This window comes from Sorex araneus, chromosome 2, assembly GCF_027595985.1.
Source record: "Sorex araneus isolate mSorAra2 chromosome 2, mSorAra2.pri, whole genome shotgun sequence".
Taxonomy (NCBI): Eukaryota; Metazoa; Chordata; class Mammalia; order Eulipotyphla; family Soricidae; genus Sorex; species Sorex araneus.
In genome coordinates this window covers 123,610,188-123,636,440 of record NC_073303.1, presented here as the reverse complement: position 1 = coordinate 123,636,440, position 26,253 = coordinate 123,610,188, and the positions used below count along the sequence as shown (strand labels likewise).

Sequence of the window (26,253 nt, the reverse complement as noted above, 5' to 3'; positions counted from 1 at the left end):
CTCCTCAAACTTCTTCAAATGCACAGGGGTTACTCCTGGCTCATGCACTCAGTAATTACTCCTGGCGGTGCTTGGGGGACCATATGGGCTGCTGGGAACCAAACCCGGGTTGGCCGCAAGCAAGCCAAATGCCCTACTCGCTGTGCTATCGCTCCTGCCCCGGGATGTGCCTTCTGAACCCATTCTTTTGCATATGTGAATGGGTCCAGATCTATTTGGGATATGCAGTTAACTATATAGATCTAGCTTATTTAGTTTACGATAAAAATTGTCAAGACTGGCAAATATCTAGAAAGTATGGCCCCAGAAATCTTGGCACACACATTTGGGCTTTGTCAAAGCCATTGTTCCATATGGAATACCCAACACTGTCGGATTCCATGTTCCTTTATAATAAGGCAAGTGAGATTCAATAATGCTTGCAAGTTTATATATGTATCAAGCAGGTATGTAAAATTTCAACTGCCACGGTAGGAGTCAAAGTAAAACAGGAGGAATAAAAGCATTTTATCTGTGTATTCGGAATCACACACAAATTACCTTTACAGTTCAATTTACTATATAGAAATCATCTGGGTTTTATATTTTCAGTTAAATTCTGAACTGAGATTACAATATTGTTTTTAAAAAAGAATTGTTACATTAATTCAGTATTTTTAGCATACCAAATTCAAATACATAAGGTCAAACTTCAGAATTATGGCAAACAGTCTTCAAATACAATACAGACATTGCTTAAAGTCACCTCATCATTAACAAGCGATACCTACAATTTTGAGTTCTTGCACATAGAACAATTCTATGGATATGTCAAAACCACGAAGCTCAAAACTGTATATCAAGCCAAAGACTCAAAGTTGTACCATTTTAAAAGGTTTGGCATTTCTTGGACCACAAAGCACAACATGAGAAGAAAGGTGGGAATAATTTTTCATTTACGGTTTAAAAAAGTTGCATGGTAGCTTGGAATTTTGCATAAAACCCCATTTATACCTTGGCAAAGTCCAAGGGAAATTAGATGACAATGAATGGGGCCTTAATTTTTTTAAAATTTTTTTTTTATTAACAGAACCCATGACATTCAAATGGGCATTAATCAAATCAAAAAGATTAAGCACCTACTGGTTTTAAAGAGACTGAAATTTATTAGACTCTTGATCAATTTCATTTCACCTTGAAATCAAGGTGTAAAAAACCAGCTATTGAATGCATTCCGAACTTCTCCTATGTAGCACAGGTAGAATTTTCTGTCCATTGGCACCAAAGTGAAGTCACGTTTCCTCTTGGGAGACAGAAATTCCACATCTAAACATGGAAGAAGTTAGGAAAATGTGACTCCTGTTGTTTATTTTATTACTATTGTGATTCTGAGATCTAGGATTCCTAATATACTAGCAGTGAACAATACAAATTCCTTGCAACGAACTCAGTTGCTGATGCAAATTTTCTTCCCCCAATCACCATGAAATTTTAGTAAGAAAAGTAATTACTAAGCTGAACAAATGGGAAATAAGAAACTAAGTGAGTAGCTTAAAAAAAGAAAAAGAACCCCCCCCCCCAGATTAAAACCACTGTAACTGAGAAAAAAACAGGTGTGCTTCATCCCAACCCCAAACAACGCTGAATTTAAATATTCTGTGCAAAAGAGCAACAGGTTTCTGGATAAAGATGCAGCCCTTTAAGTTTCAGTGTGCTGCAGATTTCTCTGCAATTTTAATTCCCTCCCCCAAGTTTATTCAAAGTTTTTAATAGAATCTTCCATTTCAGCCAAACGGATTTATGATTCCAAAGATTTACTAAGGTACGCGATTGCATTCTATCTATACAGAAACACCTATTATTACAATTGCTTTATGCAGGATTAACATTTTTTTGGTGTTAAAATTGTTAAACATCATGCTTACTGCACATCAACTCTCCATAATGAATCTGAACTTCACAATGATTTACCAAACATTTTACTTAAATTACTAATTAAATAACTGAAAAAGGTACTGAGCCAAACTAAACTGTAATGGGCTATAAAGGAAAAACCTTCAAAACAGTCCATATACACATCTATTTCAAAACTACCTTTGCTAGCTAGCCCCTTTCCCAAGTTTTAGCTGAAAAAACAGTAAAATCTACACAAATATTTATTGCAATCATACAAGGGTTACATTAGGTCAAATACAACAAATACTATGATGCAATTTTACATTTATTAACTACAGTTCAAAGCACAAATTCACACATTCTAAATACACTAAACGTATCTAATGAAGTCACACTGGTCTTCCACTGACATTTTGCTCTAGCTGGGTGAAAGACATTAACTTTACAAGACTTTTAAACACGAATCCTTAGTATAAAAACTGTGTACTTGTATGTAAACGGTTTAATGGGGAACCCAATTAATGGGCTTCCATCTCCACTAAGTCATCCATTTTGTTGCATATTTTAATTTTAAACGCTTAAGGGGTAGGACAAACTGATAAGTTTTTATCTGGATACATTATCTAAATCTCCCAATTATCCCCAATGAAATATGATGAAAGCTGATTTTGTCTGGTCCCAAATAGCTATTACTAAGTTTTGTTTTCAAGAGAATAAACAGAATAAGATTAGATTTTTTTTCCCCCACTCTGGAATGTAGACCAGACAAGCTTAACCTGCCAACTTCAGATCTAAAGAAGCGTTAATGCCTGTTTAAGCTTCAGTGGAAAAGCTATCTTCTTGGCTCAGCTGAATGCAAGAAGGCACAAAGAAGAAGTTCTTCATCGTGTCTGAAGTAATTCCCGCATCTTGCATCTCATACCTACAAAGAAAGAAAGAAAAAACCAAAACTGTATTAGCCCCAAGTTTAAGCACAAACCCACACAACCAGATAGACGTACAATAAAATGAGACTATAAAATGTCTTAATCCTTTAAATAAAAGGTGACTATTTGGGAGTCTGGGATGAGAGAATGGCTGGCATGTGTGCATGCACACACATCCCATGTTTTTTATTAGGTCACAGCTGATGGTGCTAAGGGCTCTGTGGTAGGGACCATTCCTGGCATCGTTACATGCAAGGTGAGGGCCTTATTTCCTGTACCGTCTCTCGGAGCAGCTTGGGGATCAAACGCAGGATGCCCACATGCAAGGCAAGTGTCCTACAAACTGTACCATGCTCCAAACATCATTTTACGCAATCTCAAATACAGGAAGCTTTTGTTTTTGCACTTTTTGTTTTGTAATTTTGGGAGAGCCCGGCAAGCTACCCATGGCGTATTCAATATGCCAAAAACAGTAATAATAAGTCTCACAACGGAGACATTACTGGTGCCCGCTTGAGCAAATTGATGAGCAATGGGATGACAGTGCTACAATGCTACATTTTGGGCCACACCCAGTGATGCTCAAGGGTTACTCATGTGGGATGCTGGGGATAGAAGCTAGGTCAGCCGGGTACAAGGTAAGTGCCCACCCACTGTAATCTCTCTCCAGCCCCTCAAATACAGGATGCTTTAGACACCTTACCAATCACTGAATGACATCATGTAATAAATTGTTGGCCTCTGAAAATCATTGAAAGCAGATGGCTCATGGAAAGAATCTGCTCCCATGTTATCAAAGATAAGCCAATCTCCTACATTCAGCTCAGGAAGAAGACAGTTTTCCACAATCTGATCAAGCTCATCACAGGATGGACCCCAAAGGCTGCTTGTAAACAGAGGCTCATCGTCCTTGTATTTCTGTAAGAAAGAAAAAGTTGCTTGAAAATTCAGTTTCTGCTCAAGCTGGTCCTGAATGTGCTGGTAGACGGGGGCACCTTTTAGGGTCTCAGAACCAATGAGGTGATAAAAGCCCATCTCCTTTCAGGCAGCGCAGAGGACTGACGTGGGGGGTGGGGGGGGACAACAAGTGCTCCAAAAGGGCAACATTCCCCACCACCTTCCCACTGCATACTAAAATCTTACTCCAAAAGTTGGTATGTGCATTAAGAATAGCTCAATTTTATAAACTGCCTAATGAGATTTGATATTTTTATAGAACTTGCCTTGTGAACCTCTGGAACGGTATTTAAGTCCTCAGACAGTTTACTTGCAAAAGAACCATAAACACCATCATTCATATAATACATGAAGGCTGGTTCATCACTTCCGGTTTTTTCTACTGAAATAGAAACAGATAAATATGAAATGTGGTATTAAACATAGCTATTATGCATAACATATAAAATATTAACGACTTATGCAGCTCAGACTTTCAAACTATTCGTATAACTTAGGAAACACATCAATATATACTGAAATGCCAAACATACCTTTTCACAAAGGAAGCCAACCATGGGATGAGTCAAGCACTCTACTGTATTAGTGGGAAGTCAAAGTAAATCAAAGACTACCATGAGCTATCTACTGGTGAGGCCGGCGAGTATAGCAGTGAAGGTGCTTGCTTTGCCTACTGGCCGACCTGGGCTCCAACTCAGGCAAGCACTGAGGAGTAAGGCCTGAGCACCTCTGCGTGTGGCCCAGAAGCCAATAAAATACCAAAAATAAAAAACAGCCTAGGTCGGGATACACCAAAACTTGCGTGTGTGTACTCAAATCCCCACCTCCACCCCAAATACCAGTGGGCTTAAGTAGCACTATCGTGTTGAAATCTTTGGAAACAAACACTGAACTTTTATGACTCAGCAACCACTCTTAGTCACATCTGCAAAGCGGTGGAAATCTGCCAACATGACTTATACAGGAATATGCGTAGTGTGAGGTTCCAGGGGCCCATGCCCCCTGGAGTGTGTAGCGTGCGGGACCAGGACCTCTAGGGCTGAACTCTCAGCAGGAACTACGTAGCGCTGGGGTATTGGTCTTGTTTAGGGTTTGCTGTTTTTGGGTCACACCCAGCAGTGCTTACTTCTGGTGGGACTTGGGGTACCTTATAGGGTGCTGGGAACCAAACCCGGGTCTGCTGCATGCACAGCAAGTGCCCTCCCAGCTGTCCCATCCTTCTGGCCCTAAGCACTATGGCATTCTCCCTCCATTCTTCCCTGTCTGAAGACTGAGGGTGGCTTACAAGCCCGGCTGTTTGACTTGCTGCTACTTCCTAGTTGAGGGGTTTGTACATCTTGACTGATGACAACCAGAAATGGCCTGTAGTGCCAGCACTGCCAGGACTGTGCAGTTGAATGTGGATCATTGGGATGCGAACTCAAGACCTGTAACTTGGAAGGCAAAAATTCTCATCCCTGCACGGTTCCACTGGGCCCTGTAATAGTATTATTTCTTCTTCTTTTTTTAATTCTAACAGTCCTAAACTGGAAAGACTAGTGTTTATCAGTAATAGAAGGGGTAAATAAATTATACTCTCATAGTGGAATACTGATTTAAAAACAGAACAAAATGCTTCCAATATTATACTGGGTCTAAGTCAATGATCTTAAATGACTTGGAGAGATAGTACAGCGGGAAAGAGAGTTTGCCTTGCATGTATCCAAGACAGGTTTGATCCCCCGCACTACATATGGTCCCTGAAGCCCCGCCAGGAGTAATCCCTGAGCACAGACCGGGAATTAGCCACGAGTACAACAGGGTGTGGGCCAAAAACAAAACAAAAAACAACAAAAGTATTTTTAAAAGAAAAAAAATATGCATCCTAATTCCATTTATATCAAGCAGTCCCAAATAATCTGCAGTGGAAATGCACCCCCCCAAGGAAAAAAAGCAGCTAAGATGTGAAAGATATATTTATTCCTTCAGCAGTCTGGGGAGAATGCAGTTCCAGGGCTCGAACCCAGGGCTCTCTGTGCATCCTAGTCCTGAGCTCTTTGAGCCTGGAACATTCTAACCAGGATGCTGTGCATGCCTTTCTGTTTCACGTTAAACATGCCCAAACAAAAACACCCAGGAGGGGACCAGAGACATCACAACAGACTAAGTGCTGTGTGCAGGAGGTACAGGGTTCAGTTCTAGCAGATCACGGTCTCCGAAGCACAAAACTGGCAGCAGCATTATCAGGTGCAGCCCCAAACGGGAAAAATGAGCCCAAATCAACAATGAATCCCAACCTAAATACTGAACTTGCGGCTTTTCTTTTTTTGGCAGTGCACAGGTTGGCTGCCCTGGCACGATCTTCTGAGCACTGAGGGTTAAGCAAATATGCGCCAGGAATGGGAGAAAATCTTTTCTAGGCACCATATAGTATACTGAGTAGCATACTGCACTCAGAAATGTACATACATTTCCTAGTGCGTTCTGTTCAGTGAGCAATTATTTTAGTAGAATTATAACCTAAACTGAAATCCCATTCTCTATTAAAGTGAATTAAGGCACCTAGAAGAAATGCTAATTCCAGAACTAAGACATGGAAAGGACAGGGATGTGAGCCAGAAACATCTTGATGTTAAGAAAGTAAAGAAACATTCGTAAGTAATGGCAGCACAAGAGGACACCGACATGAGGCGGCATATGAAAGACTGCCCGGGAGTTATTATAAACCAAGACCATTCTGAAATAATGCAAGATGGGGAAAATATTTTTTGTTTAGGTTGATTTAATATCTAATTCATTACTACTGAAGTTAACAGGATGAGAAAGGTCATTTGCACATTTAATCCACTGATCAGACAAGATCGAAACCATCAGTATCACTGCGAAAAGCTCCTTGGCCATCCATGCTGAGCCTCACACCTATAATTTCATAACTGACACAACGTCCTTTAGCATACTAACAACTGAGTAGTATCTGATTAAAAATAATTTTCAAACTGGAATTCAGAGAAACAAACAGTATTATAAACGTTGGGGCCTTTGAAGAGGGCAGGTTGGGACTGGGAGGGAAATGAGATACTGGTGGAGGGAAGGTCCCATTGGGAGTGTTGCAACACTATGTGCTTGAAGCAACTGTATAGTGAACGACTTTGTAAATCATGATGTTTTTAATAAAAACTAATTAAAAAAAAAAAAACAACTAACACAACAACTTTCGGGTCTGGGATGTAGCTCAGTGACAAAGCACTTGTCTTGCACGTATGATGCCCTGTTTGATCCCTGGCAAAGCAGAAGAAATTAAATTAAAAAACTTATCTTTGTATCTTACCTCCAGAGGAAAATTTATCATTTTCAACAACTTTCTTTGCAATAATATTAACTGCAAGAGTGAATGCAGAAGACACATAGTAGCTTCCAGGTTCTGAAATGATCTTAATGCCAGACCCTTCAGGAAAGTAGATATCCAACAAAGGGCTGATGACGTGATTAACCTACAGATTTAAAAATACATCATGGGTTTAATGTCGGATAATCCACACAGTGACACTATAATTTGAGTCTCAGATGATGACTTTGTTAATCTGCCTCAGTATTCTTCTGTGCCACTCTTCAAGCCTGTGCTCTCCCCGGAACATGGATGTTGCGTGCTTATTTCCACTCTGGTGTTCTCTGCTGAATACATACTTCTCGCTCTGTGTCCCCTCACATCTTTCTAAATAAGTGTCATTAAAAAGTAAGGGGAGAGAGAGGGAAGAAGGGAGAGGAGAGAGTAGAGGAGAGGAGAGAGAACTGGAATCTTTTTATGTCATCAGAATTCTAAGAATTTCACTAAACTTTAAGGCTGGTGGTAAAGAGCCCAATGGGCTTAAGCACATACTTTGCATGCAGGTTCCATCCTTGGTGCCACACGCAACCACCCACCCCCACCACCCAGGTGGGATCAGCCCCCAGACAAATTAAAAGCTAATTTGTCTTCTCATTACCTGTTTGTATTTTTAGAATTAATATTTGAATGCTAGCAGTTTTAAGTCCTTGTCATTTTGGGGACTTAGGGGTGGTATACATACCATACCCTTACTCCCCACCCCTTACACAGAAAATAATACTCCAATATAACACTAGTTTCATTAAGCTCTGGGTTTGGGGCTTGAGAGAGTGCAGTGGGTGTGGCACAAAACAACAACTGAAACAAAACTGAATTGGGGGAGGGGGCAATGTCATAAGAAAATTGGCCACAGTTAAAGGTGTTGAAAGTAAAACAATTCACGATCAACTGCACAACTGAACTGAAAGTACATTTGGCAACCATGTTGAATTTCTTTTTTTTTTTTTTTTTTTGCTTTTTGGGTCACACCTGGCGATGCACAGGGGTTACTCCTGGCTCTGCACTCAGGAATTACCCTTGGCCGTGCTCAGGGGACCATATGGGATGCTGGGATTTGAACCCGGGTCGGCCGCGTGCAAGGCAAACGCCCTACCCGCTGTGCTATCTCTCCAGCCCCCCATGTTGAATTTCTTGGCCAGAAAGGGAGCAAGTGTTAAACATTTAAGAAGCCCCTAACTAACAAAGCTTACCTCTTCCAGCTGATACTCGGTTCCCGTGAAGCCTCCGCCAATGTCTAACATGTTCATTGTAAAGCCAAATTCTCCCTAGAAATAAAAATAAACACTTCATTAATTCCCAGATTGTAATGAAACACATATACATTCTGAAAAGCTCCTGTTTTGTTTTGTTTTTTCCCCTTTTTGGGTGGTCACACTGGTGATGGCTCAGGGGTTATTCCTGGCCCTGCACTCAGGAATTACTCCTGGCGGTGCTCAGGGGACCATATGGGATACTGGGACTTGAACCCGGGATGGTCGAGTGCAAGGTAAACGCCCTCCCCTCTGTGCTATTGCTCCAGCCCCTGAAAAGCTCCTTTGTGAGGGGAGAGAAAGATTTGCTCTGATCTACAACACATTAATTTTTTTTGGACTATATTAACAGGGGATTAATGCATCATTACATACACATCCTTCTGGTGTTTACCTGCACTGCCTAACAAACAGGCTTCATCCACTTACAAAAGTAACTATGGGGCTGGAGCGCATGAATGAAGCTGACCTGGGTTCAAACTGATACCCCAAATAGTCTCCCAACCCCCCAGGAGAGATCCCTGTGCACAGAGCCAGGGGTAAGCCCTGAGCACTGCCAGGTGTGGCCCCCAAACAAAAAGAAAAGTAATTATTGAAGTCTGAAAGTTGTACTATAAAATCTGAGGTGCATCCTAAGCTTAATCCAAGTACACCACAGATGACAAGCAATTAATGCTAACCTTCGCAACCTGCCTGAAAAGAGGAAAATAATCACAGGGTCAGAGAGAGCACTAGGAATGGAAGGGGAAGGGTGGGCTATGGCCCAGGTCAGATTCTGCTATGCAAATGCCCCCCTACCACCACCAGAAATGACCGAGGTACAATCAGGTTTGGCCCAACAACCCACACCCTCTGCCACAAAAAACAATTTAATGAAAGTACTTACAGCCATGTCAAACACACATCGGGCATCAGATAGTGCATGTACATATACTTGGGATTCTTTGCAAGAACTTGAAACATGAAATCTAAAAGAAATAAAAGCAGCGCTATGTTTTAGAGGTCTTTCTACGTTGTTCAAATGTTGTTTCAAATGACACTTAAAGGAGCTAAGGAAATGTCGGATTCTTACACTTTCATGAACGAATTTTAACAAATTGTTTTACTTCATGTGACTCAAAAGTGGGCATGCTTTCGTGTATATATGGTACAAACATGCACCAGATTAGTTGAAGATTCTGAATGCTTCAATTTAATTTAAACATGTACTGAACCCTGATTGTGGCTGTCCTGGCTACACAAGTGTGCTAAAACTCACAAGTATATACCATAAGATGAGTCCAATTCCCAAACATTTGAAGTTCAAATATAATCGCTTAAGGATAACTAAACTTAGTACGGGTGATCAGCACATAGCAGGCGGGACGTGGCCCATGGTTCACTAGCTGGCACCACGTCCACAGTTCCCGGGCAGTAACAGGAGTGATCCCTGAGGAGTCAGGAGTAAGCCCCAAACACTGCCGAATATGGCCTCAAAACCCAAACAGGAGAACAAAGACACACTTCTTTCCAACAATTTGAAAATATAAACTAAATTACTAGCTTAAGTGAATTACTGCTTACTACTTTATTTCATTAGGGGGTATACAAATACAAATAGCCTGAAAAATAAAGCATGTATCTGCTTTTCCCCTAAGAAAGATGCTTTAGAAAACCCAAAGTTGATGGAGATGTCATGTGAATTGTCTTAAATCAGATTGCCACCATTAAATGAAGTTAAGACAAATACTCACTTAACTCCAATAATTTGGACATCAAGTTCCTTAGCACATTCCAAGAGGTGCCTACAGTTCTTCAGGGTAGTGCCAAACTTCATGTTACCCTCTTCACCTCCAATAGCATCTTCTGTTGCAATATGTAGTAAGACCCTAAGAGAAGGGGAAGATGATTGGGGCAGAGTTGGTTTACATCATCATCAGCACATGTGAAGCCTGAAGATTGTAGGAATTGTGTTGATTATGTTGTCAGCACTCCCAAATCCAGCGACGGAAGAATCAAGTGAACCTAATGAAAAACAATCCTGTATAGAGAAAAAACTAGCAATTAGGGCCTAAAGCGTGACGCTTACAAGGATGTGAATTTGGAAAATGCAGGAAGCTAAGATTCTGTTGTAGCAGCAAGAGTGGGTTGGGCTCTGAAATGAAGACGACATTACTTTCAAATGAAGTCCATCAATCCAAAAGTCCACCTACAAAGACTAAATTCAATAGCAATGCCATCATTTTCTTTCAGTAAAACTATCAGGCTTTTAAATATCTCAAATTTCCTCCAAATTGTTCCTCTTAGCTTATCTTTCACCACTTAATTTGATCAGTCCTATAAATTTCTTACATCTAAATAACTGGGAAGATGGAGTTCTTTGTTGTCTGACTAGCAGCAGTCTTTCAAACATCACTGATTCAAACATATTTGACATTTCCATAAAACTCATGAGAACCAAGATTGTCAGGAGATCTTTAAGTATTAAAGAATAAACACTTTAAAAAATATACCAACTGATTCTTATAATGGCCGTTTTCCTAAGAAAGTCCTGATGAATCTCAGAGTGCTAGACTAATAAAAAAAAATTGCTCTTTCAAGCCTGTGCTCTCCCTAGAACATCCTCTCTTTCTCCTTCACATCTAAGTAAACTTCATTCGATAATAACTATTTTAGTTCAAAATGATTCTATTTAATAAACTGGATGTGGCAGTAGCAAAAGTATGTCATTCAATTTATGACTGAACCCAGTACACATCTAAAATCAGGGTTCATTTTAGGAAGATCATAAACAGAATTAAAAAATTTTTTTTCTTTAATTTACTCATTTCTGGGCCATATCGGTCAGAGCTCAAGGATCATTCCTGGCAGCTCAGGAGACCAACAATATAGGGTGTGGGGGATGGAACTCAGGTCAGTCACGTGCAAGTAAGTGCCCTACCTACTATACTCTCACTCATCACTCTGGCCCTTTTTAAAAAATTTAATCTTGTCATGATTTCCATTGTAATACCATTAGTTGTAGAAAATTATATACAAAACATACGAATGACACGCTCTCAGGAATATGTAATGCATACAACAGCACTTTAAAGTGAACGATTCTGTACTATTATTATCACTGTATCACTGTCATCCCTGTTGCTCACTGATTTGCTTGAGCAGGCACCAGTAACGTCTCCATCGTGAGACTTGTTGTTACTGTTTTTGGCATATCGAATATGCCATGGGGAGCTTGCCAGGCTCTGCCATGCGTGCGAGATACTTTCGGTAGCTTGCCAGGCTCTCCGAGAGGGGCAGAGGAACTGAACCTGGGTCAGCTGTGTGCAAGGCAAACGCCCTACCGGCTGTGCTATCTCTCCAGCCCACTATTACACCTTTAGAATATTCTGAAGGTATAGAATATTCTGGTATATTAGATATACTAATTTTGTTGAAACTAAAGTTTTAATTAACTCAAATACTCTTTTTCTTTTTTTTTTCTTTTTGGGTCACACCCAGTGATGCACAGGGCTTACTCCTGGCTCTACACTCAGGAATTACTCCTGGTGGTGCTCAGGGGACCATATGGGATGCTGGGATTCGAAGCCGGGTTGGCCGCGTGCAAGGCAAATGCCCTACCCGCTGTGCTATCGCTCCAGCCCCTCAAATACTCTTAAAACGTAAACATAAATATCTCAGGAAATGTGCAAGACTTTTCACTTGACTTAAAAATTTAAAAATAAGCTTCTAGTTCAAAGAGAAGTGTCAGTGCCTTAAAAAGAAACCCCATGAATTTACAGACTTTCAAATCCTAAGACATGTTCAGACACCTGAAGAACTGCACCAAGAGTAACTCAAACCTTCAGGCACAGCAGGGAAAATACACTGGCCAAAACATATCCTGTTGCCAAAATGTTAAACAGGAGTATTAATAGATTTCTGAAAATATCTGTGACCAAGATTTTGGTTACCACGCAAATTTCCTTTCTTGATTTAAAGATGGTTAAGTTCACATTCCAAATACCATTATCTCATCTAAATCACACAAAAAGCAGGTAGCAGTTAAATACTACTAAACACAGATCACTACTCTCCATAAAGGCCTCTTTCTCAGAAGATAAACCCAAGCCCTAAACAGATGTTTTCATGCATCTAGCTTTAAACTTACTTGGCATTTGGGTGGTTTCGTGAAATTTTCTTCAATTCAACTTCATTGTCACACGTCATGATATTCACTCCAACTTTTGCTGCATACTTAATCTGAGCCACTTGCTTGCATGGACTTATATAAATGATGTTTTCTGGAGATACGCCCAGTTCTTGCACTAAAGCTATTTCAGTCTGTAAAAACAGATTGTAAACATTCATCTAAAAGGAAAAATTTCTATTATGTCTTACCAATTAATACTTTAATTGGATACTACTACTTTTTTGATAGTGGTGGTGGCAATGCTCAGGAGTTACTCCCGGCTTTGCACCCAGGGGACCATATGATGATGACCCATACCTGGGTCAGCTGTAACCAAGGCAAGTGCCCTACCCGATGTCTCTGGCCCTGTTTTTCTTACTGCTTAACTTCAAGAGATTAGAATTCGGGGCTGGAGTGATAGCACAGCGGGTAGGGCGTTTGCCTTGCACTCGGCTGACCCATGTTCGAATCCCAGCATCCCATATGGTCCTCTGAGCACTGCCAGGGGTAATTCCTGAGTGCACAAGCCAGGAGTGACTCCTGTACATCGCCGGGTGTGACCCAAAAGGAAAAAAAAAAAAAGAGAGAGATTAGAATTCTATGTCACAGCAAAACAAACCTTGACAATTATAGAATGAGGAGCAAGTTAGAGGAAGTTTTCCAAATGTGTAAAAGGTTGCCATTGTGACAAAATTCTGAAACATACTTACTTTATTGGAACAAGCAAACCCAGTGCCAAGAGCTGCCAAAATCTCAAGCACAGCTGGAGTCGCGTTGCACTTCACTGTGTAGAAGGGCTTGATCTGAGCCACCACATTCTGCCACTGACTGTGTTTCTTCACAATCTTCCCGAGATCTCCCACAAAAAACGCATTCTTTCCTGTCTATTACAGTCAGAACAACGAAGATGACAACTATTACAGCAGATGTCACAAATGAGGCATGCACACACACATACATGTAAAACTACATTTAAGGTTGGTTAAGAGCAAAAAGTCACACTAAGCAAACAGAATAGAAACACTTTTCTTTGAAAACCTGAGTAGGCCTTGCATTTCCTATCCTGCTTTCTCTCCCTGGTTAAAATTGGCCTGTCTACTCGAGAAGTTCAGGACCTAAATCTAAATGTCCTCCCTTGTCCACCCTAGAAGCCAAACTGCTAACCATATTAGTTGTCTCCATTCTGAATTGTACCTGACTGCAAGACGGTCCAGCAAAGAGCAACTACAATGAAACCTGAAATGCACAGAACCGACACACTTACCAGGGTATGTTCATAAACATAGTTATCAATAACATTTCCAAGGTTTGTTCCTTCATCCAACAGGCCAACGGAGTAGTTTGCATCGTCAATAAATCCTTTCATCTCAGCCGTATTCCACAAAGCCGAAAGTCATAAACCAGGAAAAACAAGAGACCGGCCACCAAGCCTTATGTCTGGGTCCTTAGAATATGCAACAAACTGTCAAAAGGAAAGTCACATCATCTTTTGTATTACTGTCACAGTTAATGGGTTACAAAAGTGAAGCTAACAGACAGGGATTTGAAAACACTACTTTCTGGTTCTTTAATTCATTTAAATATCACTGTGGGGGCTGGAGGCGGCAGCTGCATAGGCTGGAACACCTGTTTGAGCCACCTTCTCTGCCCCCTGCCCTGGGCACAGCAGAAGGCCCCAGTACCAGCTGCTGAGGTCGGGAAGCCAAAGCAAAGTAAAATGTACACTTGTACATAAAAATTCCACCCACCAGTGTACTCTTCATTTATGCAGTCACAAACTCATTCTGTTACCTTGTCTTAAGAGTTTTCTCTAAATAAACTATTTTACTCAGTTTTACGTAAGAAGTGATGTGCAGCCATAAAATTAAGATATCAGTCGTAATGCGAATGTACCTCCAACATCATCTAAAAGTAGATGAAAGTAACAGAAATGGAGGGGATGGAGGGCAAGTCGAAGCACACTTGTAATACTCAGTGCAAGCCAGGGCTGTATGAGTCGTGTCAGGTAAGCAATGCAGGGAGAGAGAGCTCAAAGGACTGAGCATACACTCTGCATGTGGGAAGCCTGGGTTTGATCCCTGGCATCACAGTTCCCCAGGACTTATCCACTGCCGGGTGCAACCCCGAAACATGCTAAAAACAACCCAGAAATCAAGTTAAGCAGGTCTTTTGCCTATATCACTGGAGTACGTCATATAAGAGCTGTGTGATTTTAGGTCAATTCCCCCCACACTGCAGCTATCTAGATCCTCAAAGAAGTTGTAAAAAACAGAAATAAGCAGTAACCTGTTTAAATTTAGGCTGAGGGGCCAGAGAGACAGTATATAATTATATAAACGGATGAAACTTACCTACTGTACTACATCTCCCTAAACTCTAATCTCTCATTTTCAAAAAGTTACCAGATTAAATCAAACCACTCTCCAATTCAAAAAAGTAAGGCATTCTCCACTAGATCACTCTACTTCTGGGGCAGCATATTAAACTTTCTTTCTTTTATGGGGGGAGGGGGGCAGCATCCAGCAGTGTTCAGGGGGCACTCCGGGGACCATATGGGACGCTGAGGATCAAACTCAGGTTGGTCACATGCAAGGCAAACACCCTATTTCTCTGGCCCTGAAAGTTTATTTTCTTTCTTTCTTTCTTTTTTTTGCTTTTTGGGTCACACCTAGCGATGCTCAGGGGTTACTCCTGGCTTTGCACTCAGGAATTACTCCTGGCGGTGCTCGGGGGACCATATGGGATGCGGGGGATCTTGAACCCGGGTCGGCCGCGTGCAAGGCAAACGCCCTACCCACTGTGCTATCGCTCCGGCCCCAAGAGTTTATTTTCTTAATGACATTCAGTCATTAATCCTCCAATTATTTTCGCAATTCCTCCAGGCTGACAATCCAGTAGCAATGTGTGGCATAGCTAGTTCTCAGTGACTATTTAAAAACCTGAGCAAACTTTCCTGTGTCCTTGCTTTGCCTTTTCCCCCTTGTTCCCCTTACTCTACTACTACAGTCCAACTTAGGTGATGGTCCTCTCTCACCCTAAATTGTTCCACATTTCACTGGTTCCCAAATCCAAGGGTCAGCTTTCTAGCAACATGGAAACAAAACCCTTGGTAAGCCATAGTTTTAGTCAAATCCTATTAAACGGAAACACCATTTGGTTTTAATCACAAAACATACCAGCTTCTGTTTCAAGAAGCTATTATTTTCAGTTCAGTTCATCAAATCTCTTTCATAATGGCAGAAATGGAGTTGACAACACTTTAATATAAACAAAGGAGCTAACTTCAGTGTAAGAGTAAGATAGGAACTTTCTGCTAAGTTTGGCATCACAAATCTTTTTCACAAAAACCAGCCTTCATTTATGATGAAGAATCTAATCAAGATATTTTAGTTTGTGACTCAAACATGTCTACTATATAGTATTTACTTGGGAACTCTGGGTTATTGATAATGGCCCATGAGAGTCACTATTGCCAAACGAGCTTAAAACCAATGGAGAGTTATTTCTGATACCAAGCATTCTCCTAAACACTTTATACTGTTAATTCTCTAAACCCGTAGCAACCATAAGGAGGGTATTAATCCATATTTTACAACTTAAGAAACAAAGTTAAATAGACTAGCTCTAGACATGAAGATCAGGTTATACTTAAAAACCTTGCTTCCTCAGTGCACCCCATTCTTAGAACAGGATGCTTTTCAGGCTCACTCATGTCCTCTTAAATCTTCATGACTTTACATTGTTTCAAATTCCTTCTTTTGTCTATTCCTATAAGCCCTCCCCCCCTTTCATTTTCAATTTGCCTCAGCAGTAGATTACACTCTCCTAAACACTGCTGGGAGTGAGCCCTCAGCACAATGCGAGCATGATAGAATAATGCGTATGCATCTTTGACATATGCACAGAAATGCCCGTGCAGCCACCATGACGCCACTGATGTGTTTTCCCTGTCACTAAAGCAGCTCTGGGGAACTGGGATATTTCTGTGGGGACTGGGGACTGGGCAGGGAGTGAGAAGCATGAGCTGTTGCTAAGCTGCACTTTTAACTAATTTTAAGTATGAACTGGGGTAAGCTAAAAACAACTGACAAGTAATAGTACTATCAATATGAATAAAGATACTAGAAAACATAGCGTGCTCTAAAGAGTAAGATACACTGCCTGTGAATGGGGCTTTACTAGCGTCACTGAACTCACACTCTAGAACTACAGGGTTAATTTACAATCCCGAGGCTCAATCACACAAGTACTCTGATGGAAACAAATTTTGGGGAGCTTGGGGGACACCAGGTGATGCTCAGGTGTTACTCCTGGCAATGCTCAAGGGACCATACAAGATGCCAGTGATTGAACCTGGGTTCCCTGCACTTAGGGCAAGGTAACCTGCCCTACCTGCTGCAGTAGCTCTCTAGCCCAGAATGAAAACAAACCTCATTTGTTACAAACTGGCAGTACCTGACGTGATTGGCTAGCACACCTGAGACCACTACAGATATATTTCCTAAATTATACTGAAAAATTGCTGAGTAACACCAATATTAGTAAAGCCTTTACATAATAGCGGGGAACTCAGTTTGTCATCTCAAATGTCCCCTGAAGATGCACAGAGTCCCATAATTCATAGCCCTGAGCATGTACTCAGACAGATGGACAAGACTTTACAACTCTGAGAGCTTAGAAGGCAGTAGTGGTGTAAACAAACTCCCTGCAAGTATGCTGAAAAGGATCCATCATCCATCATTTGCATCTTTAAATGAGCCCAAAGCCAGACATAAGTGATCCGAGAGTAAATGCACAACTGTCAGTTGTTGAAAAATAAAAGGCATTGCCCAGGAAAAACTAATTCTTCCTTCAAAGGAGTCTGCAAAACACAAAGACCTTAAGAAGAAGGCGTTTACTATCACATGTTAAGTCAGCAAGCCCACAGTCAAATAAAGCATCACTGAGAAGTCTGTTATTTTCATCAAAAAAGCTTTGATGGGTGACAAGGGTAGGCCAATCTTGATGTGTAAAACCAAAATTTCATGTCACATGGTATAGGGAGTCAAAAAAAGTGTGCAGGTGTTTGCAGTGAGGTTTGGGTTGTACTTGGGCTCCATCAAGGCAATCCACTCACCTCCATTTCTAAACTGAGAACTACCAAAACCTCCTCACCAAGAATGGAGACTCCGAGCTGGAGAGCTAGCATGGGGTTAGCGCATTAGGAGGTAAGGCGGCTTGATCTCTCACGTGTGGCCCTGAGCAGAGCACAGAGTAGCTCCTGAGGACCACCAGGTATGGGCCCCCCCCACCGAAGTTCCCCTGCACTCCGCAGAAACAGGACTCCAACCCCGATGACACCACCTCCTCATGCCCTTGCTCTTATCCTGGGTTTAATTCCCAAAGTATACTGCATTACTTTTTATGGCTTGCTTATAAATTATAAACAGGACGGATTTATTGTCACCAGCACATTAAGGACCACAATTGCTATTAGACACTGAATTATTTAAGCTTTAGAAATTCTATCCTAAGTAAACTGCAGAGCCTTTTCAAAATGTTTCAGAACTCAGGAGCAAATTTATTTTAATGAGAGCTTTGGAGTTAATTACTAGAAGTGTTCTCCACTCAAGAGCCGTAAGCAAGTTTCACAGATACCTTATCAATACGTAGTGAGGGAAAGCTCAGCTTATTTTATAATAATACAATTGCTGTAAGTACAATTCTATGTGTTGTAAGTTCCCTCATACATCATAGCTGGAGAAAAAAACTTATTTTGAATTTACACCTTCATATCGGTGTTTTAGCGTTTTCATGAAGAGCTGCCAAAGAACAAAAGGCTCCAAAGAACTGCACAGCGCTCCATGCAGCGTGCACGAGGCCAGTTGCGCCCTCATGTTCATCAGGAGCGGCTACAGCAGCTGGGCACTTGCCTTGTTACACACCTGCTACAAAGGCTTCTACAGTTGATTGTACTTCAGAAGAAACTGATACATCTCTCAAATAATCACAAGATTATTCTGGCAGCAACAGCCCACTTGACACCAAGCTGGATGAATATGAGTCTTGGGTTTCTGGAGTGAAGACCTCCCTGGAAGTAGAACAGGGAGAGCTGAAAGGTTGAGAGGACCGTTCGGAACATCGAAGCAGGAAACCCAACCTTAATGTAGCAACCACTCATCTGTAACAACTTTTACTCATTAAAAACGAGAATTTGAAATATTTTGACATTTATATTTTTACTCTGTAGAAACCAAGAGTAAATTTCCTGTATCATTTCCAAAACAAACCCATGTACTCCGTAATGTAGCTCAAAGTTTTCAAGTCACATGTTGCAGCTGAATTCACTGCTGCAATTCTCTCCAATTAAAATGTATTACTTACCACATATAATACCTTTAGCAATTAGTGGCCAGAGACAAGAGCCTTAGAAGTTTCTAAAGGATGGCTATCACTATAGATACCGAGGCCTGGAGTGGGCAAGAATGTACATACTGCACATGCAACCGTTCTGAAACTTCAATTATACGTTGATCTTAATATGACATAGAACTCAGCTGGGCATGTGACCCAGTGGACGAGCACATGCCTGCTTGGGGAAGGCCCTGGGTTTGATCACCTGGCATCAAACTGAAAATTAAGACCACACAAATGTGCCACACTGTACTGAAAATTAAATGGTAGAATGTCACAGCCGGTGCTGCCCTGGACATCAGGATGGCATGCTTCAGTCAACAGGAAGACTGGCAATGGCAACTCCCTTAAATAGATCTAAAATTTCTTTCATTTTCAGGTGATGAGATTAGGGGAAAAAAAATAAAGCCTATCTCTAGAAAAAGATGATTTGAACTGATGAAGAACTGAAGAAAGAGTAAGAATAAAGGAGATACACAGGAGGTTTGGGGATATAAAGATGGGCCTAAATCAGGCTAAATCTGAAATGCCCCTGTAAAGGGCTCCCGGTGAAACTTCCTCACCAGTAGTCCAAAAATATCTGTGTTCATTCCAAACAGATGAATTCTACTACACAGCTAATGAGAAAACTACATTGTCTTATTGTCTTTATTTATTTATTTATTATGCTTTTTTGGGGTCACACCTGGCGATGCACAGGGGTTACTCCTGGCTCTGCACTCAGGAATTACCCCGGTCGTGCTCAGGGGACCATATGGGATGCTGGGATTTGAACCCGGGTCGGCCGCGTGCAAGGCAAACGCCCTACCCGCTGTGCTATCTCTCCAGCCCCTAAAGATAGTACATTGTCTTTAGATCAATGTACTTTTGTATGAAGTAAACACAACCATATTCCCCTAAAGCTCTTTCAGTAATTAAGATGTGGTGCCATAAAGATAACTATTGTAACAGGAAATACTGCACATAGCTAGAAAACGAGTTTTCTAGTTCTTCTGATGCAGTGTTTCCTATAAAACCTATGTATAATGCAATTATTGCAGTTAACAGCAAATTAAGAAAAAGAATAAAAGCTCCAGACATCAGATTATAGACCCAAGGAACTAGTTCAAGCATAAGCACAATCTAGCCTGTGTGTGGCCAGATTCAATCCCTGGTGCACCAGCCCCCCTTTTCCAACCAACGGCTGCCCCTACGTATCTTTCAAGAGGCAGTGGTTACATCTCCCCTGAATAAATGGCAGTTTTCTATGTACCTCAGAAACACTGGCTTTACAGCAGACTCTGAATCACAAATGGAAACCACTGTTTTTCTATCACTGTTTGCTCATTTTAACTTTTTTGTTGAGGGGGTGCCGAGAGGGATGAGCTTGAATACTTGATAATTCTGGAGCTATTCCTGGCTCTGAGCTCAGAAGTGACCTCTGGCATGTTCAGTGGACCATATGTGGTGCCAGGAATCAATCCAGGTTGGCCACGTGGCTGCATATCGTCCTGAACTCTCTGGCCTTTGCTCAAGTTTATAGTTTCAGTTCAATCTATGCAAATGGGTGGAAGCAGATTCCACTGAGTTTCCCTAATGTGTAGTAACTCACCTTTGTATATATACCAAATGTACCTGAATTAGACCTAAGGGACAGACACACACACACACACACACACACACACACACACGTTTGGAGGCCACACTGTAGTTGTCAGGGCTTATTCCTGGCTGTGCACTCAGGGATCACTCATGGTGGATCCTGAGGGAACCTAGTGTCAGGAGAACAAACCCGCTGCACTATCTCTAACCTACTACATCCTATATTATAAACACCCATTATTTCTGCACAGCGGGTAGGGCGTTTGCCTTGCACACGGCCGACCCGGGTTCGATTCCCAGCATCCCATATGGTCCCCTGAGCACGGCCAGGGGTAATTTCTGAGTGCAGAGTGCAGAGTCACACCCCTGAGCATCACCGGGTGTGACCCAAAAAGCAAAAAACAAAACAAAACACACACAAAAAAAAAACATTTACTATCTGTCTCTGAGCACTACACTCAATCACTTGTATCACTTGTTTCATCTGTTACTCATCGATTTGCTCGAGCGGGCTCCAGTAACATTTTCAGTCATCCCTGTCACATGCTAGTGTAGCCCAATGGCATCTGCTCGCTCTAGGAACATGAAGAGCATCAATCTGTTCATTCAGGGTTTTGACGTTTTGGCAAAGAAGTCTGGCCATCTTGTAGGTGGGCAGTCAGTCTTTTGACATCACATAGAATCCAGTTGGCAATGGCTCTAGTCCAGTGGTTGTCTCCAAATTGCATTGCATGTCTGGCCCATCTGATTTTCAACGCCTTGGCAAACAAGACAGCGTCCCTATTTCTTGATCACCGACAGAGGTCAGAACTCTGGATTCCTTCTTGAGTGAAATGTAATATTCCAAGCATAGCTCTTTCGATTCCTCTTTGACACCCATTATTTCTTTTTTTTTTTTTTTTTTTGCTTTTTGGGTCACACCTGGCGATGCACAGGGGTTACTCCTGGCTCTGCACTCAGGAATTACTCCTGGCGGTGCTCAGGGGACCATATGGGATGCTGGGATTTGAACCCGGGTCGGCCGCGTGCAAGGCAAACGCCCTACCCGCTGTGCTATCACTCCAGCCCCAACACCCATTATTTCTAATTTGCTCCTTATACCCAAGGGCAGTGCTACTCAAGCAGGGGTCTTCTAAGTGTGTTCCTACCCTTAAAAAGACTAGCTGAAGAGGGCACTCTGGTGATGGGTGTGTGGCATTGGAACAATGAGAAGTACGCATGAGAAGTTTAACAGTACTGTCAATCCTGGTAACTCAGTAAAAATGGATTTTGTGTGTGTGTGTGGCAGGGAGACAGTTAGCTAGCTGATTGCAAACTGATATAATAGTCTAGGCCAGAGGGCCCCAAACATTTTTGGCTCACCACCCCCTTTTTTCAGGGAAACAAAATTTAAATTTTTATTTGTAAATCTCTTGGTTTTGAGGCCACACCCAACTGTGCTCAGAGCTTACTCCAAGTGGGGTTCAGGAAACCATATGGAGTGCTGGGGATGGTACTCAGGATAGCCATGCAAGGGAAGGACCCTATCCTGTCTTATCTTTCTATTTTGACAAGTTAAAGAGTCAGCTGGTTAGTGGCCACTGTACAAACATTGCATAGTTCAAGAAAATACTATTTTCATACGATATTTTTTAACTTCTAAACGTTTTACCACACACAAAAACACCTACACTGGTGCCAAGATTACCCCCAATCATCCCCAAAATAACCTTGACCCAAGGTAAACAGATTAACTCACAAGCTTGTGTAGCTGAGTAAAGAAGCAAAAGGTAACAACTCTATAGCAACTTGGTCCTAAAGAGAGACGTGAAAGGTGTGCTTACATGAGATAATGAAGCAGGTAAGGCATCCCATATGATCCCCTGAACTCGGCTAGTCCTGAATTCAGAGCCAGGTGTGGTCCAAAACCAAACAAAATACCAAAACCAAAACCGAAGATAATGAAACAAAGGCAAATGTTTGGAATACAGCATTCCACGGGTTGTTCTTTTGGCTGCTTTTGCAAGTCAGTTACATGCATTTAAAGACCTCACAGTAGCTGGGTGTGATCTGATTTTTGTCAGCTTCTGCTTGCAACGCAGTATGTGGCATGAATGCTTCTGATCGGATCCTAATATTTTCCATATTACTTGCTGGATTACAGAAAAGGGCGGTTAATTCTTTAGTAAGCTTATAACAAATTGCTCAATTGTGCAATTTGAGTGACTCTGGAAGGGAGGTGAAAGGACAAGGCATGTTTCCTAGTCCTGAGAATGCTTCGCTTGCAGAGCCTCCTCAGTTTGTCTGAATAATGGACAGCCTAGAATAGCAGTCTACTATTTACCTAGATTTTACAATTAATCAAGTTTACAAAGCATTCCACTAAAATCCTAGTTGGAGTTTAGTCTCAATGGTTTTTTTTTTTTTTTGGAGAATGATAAGTATAAAATTTGAAATCCTCTGAAATAAGACTGGGGGACGGAAGTGAAATAGCTGAGTCATTATTACTTCAGGTCAACTATTCATCAATAAATACAAAAATCATTTCCACACTTAAAATTACTCCACACGTCTTTAAAAATCCCTTAGATTCTCCCACATACATATACCCCAAACAATAAAATGTTAATGATCAGCTATAGAAACCCATACTTGATCATTAACAATTACTCAAAGCCAACTTTAGGGCCGCAGCAATAGTGCACAGCAGATAGGGCACTCGCCTTGCACACAGCCACCTAGGTTCAATCACTGATACCCATCATGGAACCCCAGCAAGCAGCTGACTCCAGTCTTAGGCACCGCTAAATTGACAACTTCCTTGAGAATGTTGAGCATTATTACTTCCAAGTAAAGAACCTGGTCAAGTTAAACATCTCAACCTTAGGGTGGGAAGATGGTATAAGCATTAAAGAACACACCTTGCAGGTGGTTAACCCTGGTTTAATCCCAAGCACCATATGGTGCCCCAGGAATTGCTGGGGTGGTCTGGGTAATCCAGAAGGGGGCCGCAATACCATGGCATCCTCCTGCCTTCACATTGAACCACTGGCCTGGCTGATTGAAAATTACTGGCAGGGGTTCCTCTGGGAGACTGGTTTGGGTGGGGATGTTAAAAAAAAAAAAATCCAAACCTCAGGGTCAAAGCAATAGTACAGTGGGTAGAGTGTTTGCCTGGCACACAGGTTCAATTCCCAGCACTGCTGGGTGTGGCCTCAAACACAAATAATTCAAATCTCAATAGCGAAGGCCTATAAAGTAATGGAAAAAATTAACCACATAAGCTTGGTCACACAAATTCAAACATACTCCGGTTTTGCAGAATTTTAACTAAACAGTGAAATATACCTATTAGAAAATTAAGTATGGTGAAATAATCCTTGAAATTCTGTCAGTCTGTCAAGACAGCCTGTTGGGAGTCATTATCAGCTGTTGATCCTCTGAAACAGTGCTTCTCAATCTTCTCCCAAACTTTTTTTTTTTTTGGGAGGGGAGGGGTCACACCAGGCGATGCTCAGGAGTTTCTCCTGGCTTTGCACTTAGAAATGACTCCTTGCAGTGCACAGGGTACCGTATGGGATGCTGGGGTTCGAACATGGGTCAGCCACATACAAAGCAAATGCCCCCCCTGCTGTACTATCGCTTCGGTCCTTTCCCTAAACTTCTGACTTTGTTTCCTGTTGCCCAGTTTTATCAGTTGTTCCTCACTTCCAGAATTTCACCTGTGGTGCCCTTAAAATATCCTGGGGCCCACAGCGGCTATATAGCCCCCTGCAGAAACACTGCTCTAAGACACTGGTCCTGGGGGGGTGGGGGGGCAGAGAAATAGTGTAGCAGGTAGGTGGTTTACCTTGTATGTATCTGGCCGAGGTTTGATTCCCCGCACCCTTAAAGGTCCCCTGAGTCCCAACAGGAGTGATCCCTTAGCAGTGAGAAGCCAAGAGCATCATAGGATATGGTTCAGAATCAAAACCAACGAACCAACCAAACCAAACCCGCAACACTCCTCACTGCCGACTGACATTGGAATGACCAGAATAGGCTAAAAACAAAGTCTGGGTCCCACCGTCACTGCTGACAACTATCATGGCTGTGGTCTGGCCTTCAACCACAACAGAAATATAGGAAAGACATTAGGAATTTTAATAGTTTTCCAGGTGAATCATAAGCAAAGTTTGAGGACCTCCATTCTAAATGTGGTTTTTTCATGTGCTGGCTGACAGGTGTGTAAAATGGTTGGAAACCAATATCCTACAAGTAGTTTTCTCACAAGCTAAGTACTAAAGAATCATCTTAAGATAAATAAATACAAGCTTTAGGAGTTGAAGTCCTGGGCTGCAGTCTCCGGGTTATATTATACACGCACACACATACACATAAGCTGTATAAGTCACATTTGGTCTCTAACCGAAAACAAGCAAACCCCCAAACTAAGAGAGACTTCACCTCCCACATCCCAAGACTGGGGATATAAAGTACAGAATCTTTGGCTTTAAGAATAAATTTTTCCTAATTAAGTTCCAGTATGAGTCCATCAAATTAAATGGTTCAATCTTAAAAACAGCAGAGTCTGTTCACAGAGATAGTTCACAGAGTCTGCATGCAAGTAATTCTGAGCCAAGGGTGAGCCTGGACCTCCGTCCCCTCCCCCATTAGGAATGACCCTTGAGGTAATGTGCCAGAAGGGGAACCCTGGGGAATGGTCAGGCTGACCCAAACAAACAAAAGCCAATGCTGCTGCTGCTGCCACCGCTGCCACCAAGCCCTCTCCTTTAATTTGACAAGTTGCCTGATGGTAGGCATGGAAATACTTACATGGACAAGTTAGGAGATGGAACCCCCCTATCATCAGCTAGGTTCCCAAGGTGGCTCAGCGTTGAAGTCGAACTGCTCTCTATACAGCACTTCTCCTAGGCCCTCTGGGTAGTTGTATACTTGGTCGGAAAGTTCGCCCTAAAGGAAATAGTAGCACATAATCCCATTACAAAACTGTAAGGTTGGAAACGTCAAGGCAGAGAAATTGCAACATAAACGATGATACAATGTTATTTCCATCTAGGAAAGCCTGTCCATTCTCTATGACACCCATGGATGACCACCACACCAACACGCCTGCAGTATAACCTTACAGTAGAGCACACATTGCAGTCAAAAACAAAAGCTCTTATTTTCCACACACCAGGATCAATTAGTCAACTCATGTTGGGGACAGAGATAGTTTGTTCGCAGTGACTCTAAGGAGTAGCAGTTACCCAGGATGACACCTCTCACTCAAGCCCTTCCCCACATAGCTACAGCTGTTTGCTGTTGGGGCTGGAATGGTAGCCCCAACAGCAAACAGCTCCTTGCATGTGGCCCACCGAGTTCCATCCCTGGCACCTACACAGTTCTGAGCACCCACCTGGTGTGGGGCCAAAACAAACATCAGAGTTGGAATGCTAAATTTCAGACTTTCAAGAATCTAAGGTGTATGCAGCCTGCAAATGTCCTTCAGCAGGACATTTTCTTTCTTTTTCTCTCACTTTTTGTGGGTCACAGCTGGTGGTGATCAGAGGTCATTCCTGGCTCTTCGTCCAGGAATTACCCCTGGTGGTGCAAGGGAGAGCATATGGGGTGCCAGAGATCAAAGCTGGATCAGCAAGGCAAGTGTCCTATCTGCTATATTATCTCTCCATCCCCCATTTTCTATCTTTTCTCAACCAAAAAAGGGAAAACCTAATAGGAATGAAGGCCCTAAAATTCAAGAGGTACAGTAGTAACAAAAGGGGTACAGAGAAT

At 41.9% G+C, this 26,253-nt stretch overlaps 1 protein-coding gene across 3 annotated transcripts in view; it reads right to left on the bottom strand.

Moving 5' to 3' along the window:
* Window positions 1-447: 447 nt before the first annotated feature.
* Window positions 448-26,253, bottom strand: part of AZIN1 (antizyme inhibitor 1) — a 29,705-nt gene continuing 3,899 nt past the window's right edge. The window contains exons 2-13 of one of the 3 annotated variants that reach the window (NM_001291520.1): window positions 25,291-25,428; window positions 18,447-18,592; window positions 13,787-13,984; window positions 13,233-13,406; window positions 12,502-12,674; window positions 10,106-10,240; window positions 9,259-9,340; window positions 8,313-8,387; window positions 7,066-7,228; window positions 4,025-4,140; window positions 3,505-3,719; window positions 448-2,797 (exon numbers count right to left, since the gene is read on the bottom strand). In NM_001291520.1, the coding sequence (NP_001278449.1) occupies window positions 2,689-2,797; window positions 3,505-3,719; window positions 4,025-4,140; window positions 7,066-7,228; window positions 8,313-8,387; window positions 9,259-9,340; window positions 10,106-10,240; window positions 12,502-12,674; window positions 13,233-13,406; window positions 13,787-13,888 (1,344 nt within the window). In that variant the 5' untranslated portion in view covers window positions 13,889-13,984; window positions 18,447-18,592; window positions 25,291-25,428 and the 3' untranslated portion in view covers window positions 448-2,688. The remainder of the gene's footprint in view (window positions 2,798-3,504; window positions 3,720-4,024; window positions 4,141-7,065; window positions 7,229-8,312; window positions 8,388-9,258; window positions 9,341-10,105; window positions 10,241-12,501; window positions 12,675-13,232; window positions 13,407-13,786; window positions 13,985-18,446; window positions 18,593-25,290; window positions 25,429-26,253) is intronic. The other 2 variants (NM_001301748.1, XM_055124222.1) reach the window with 2 other exon arrangements.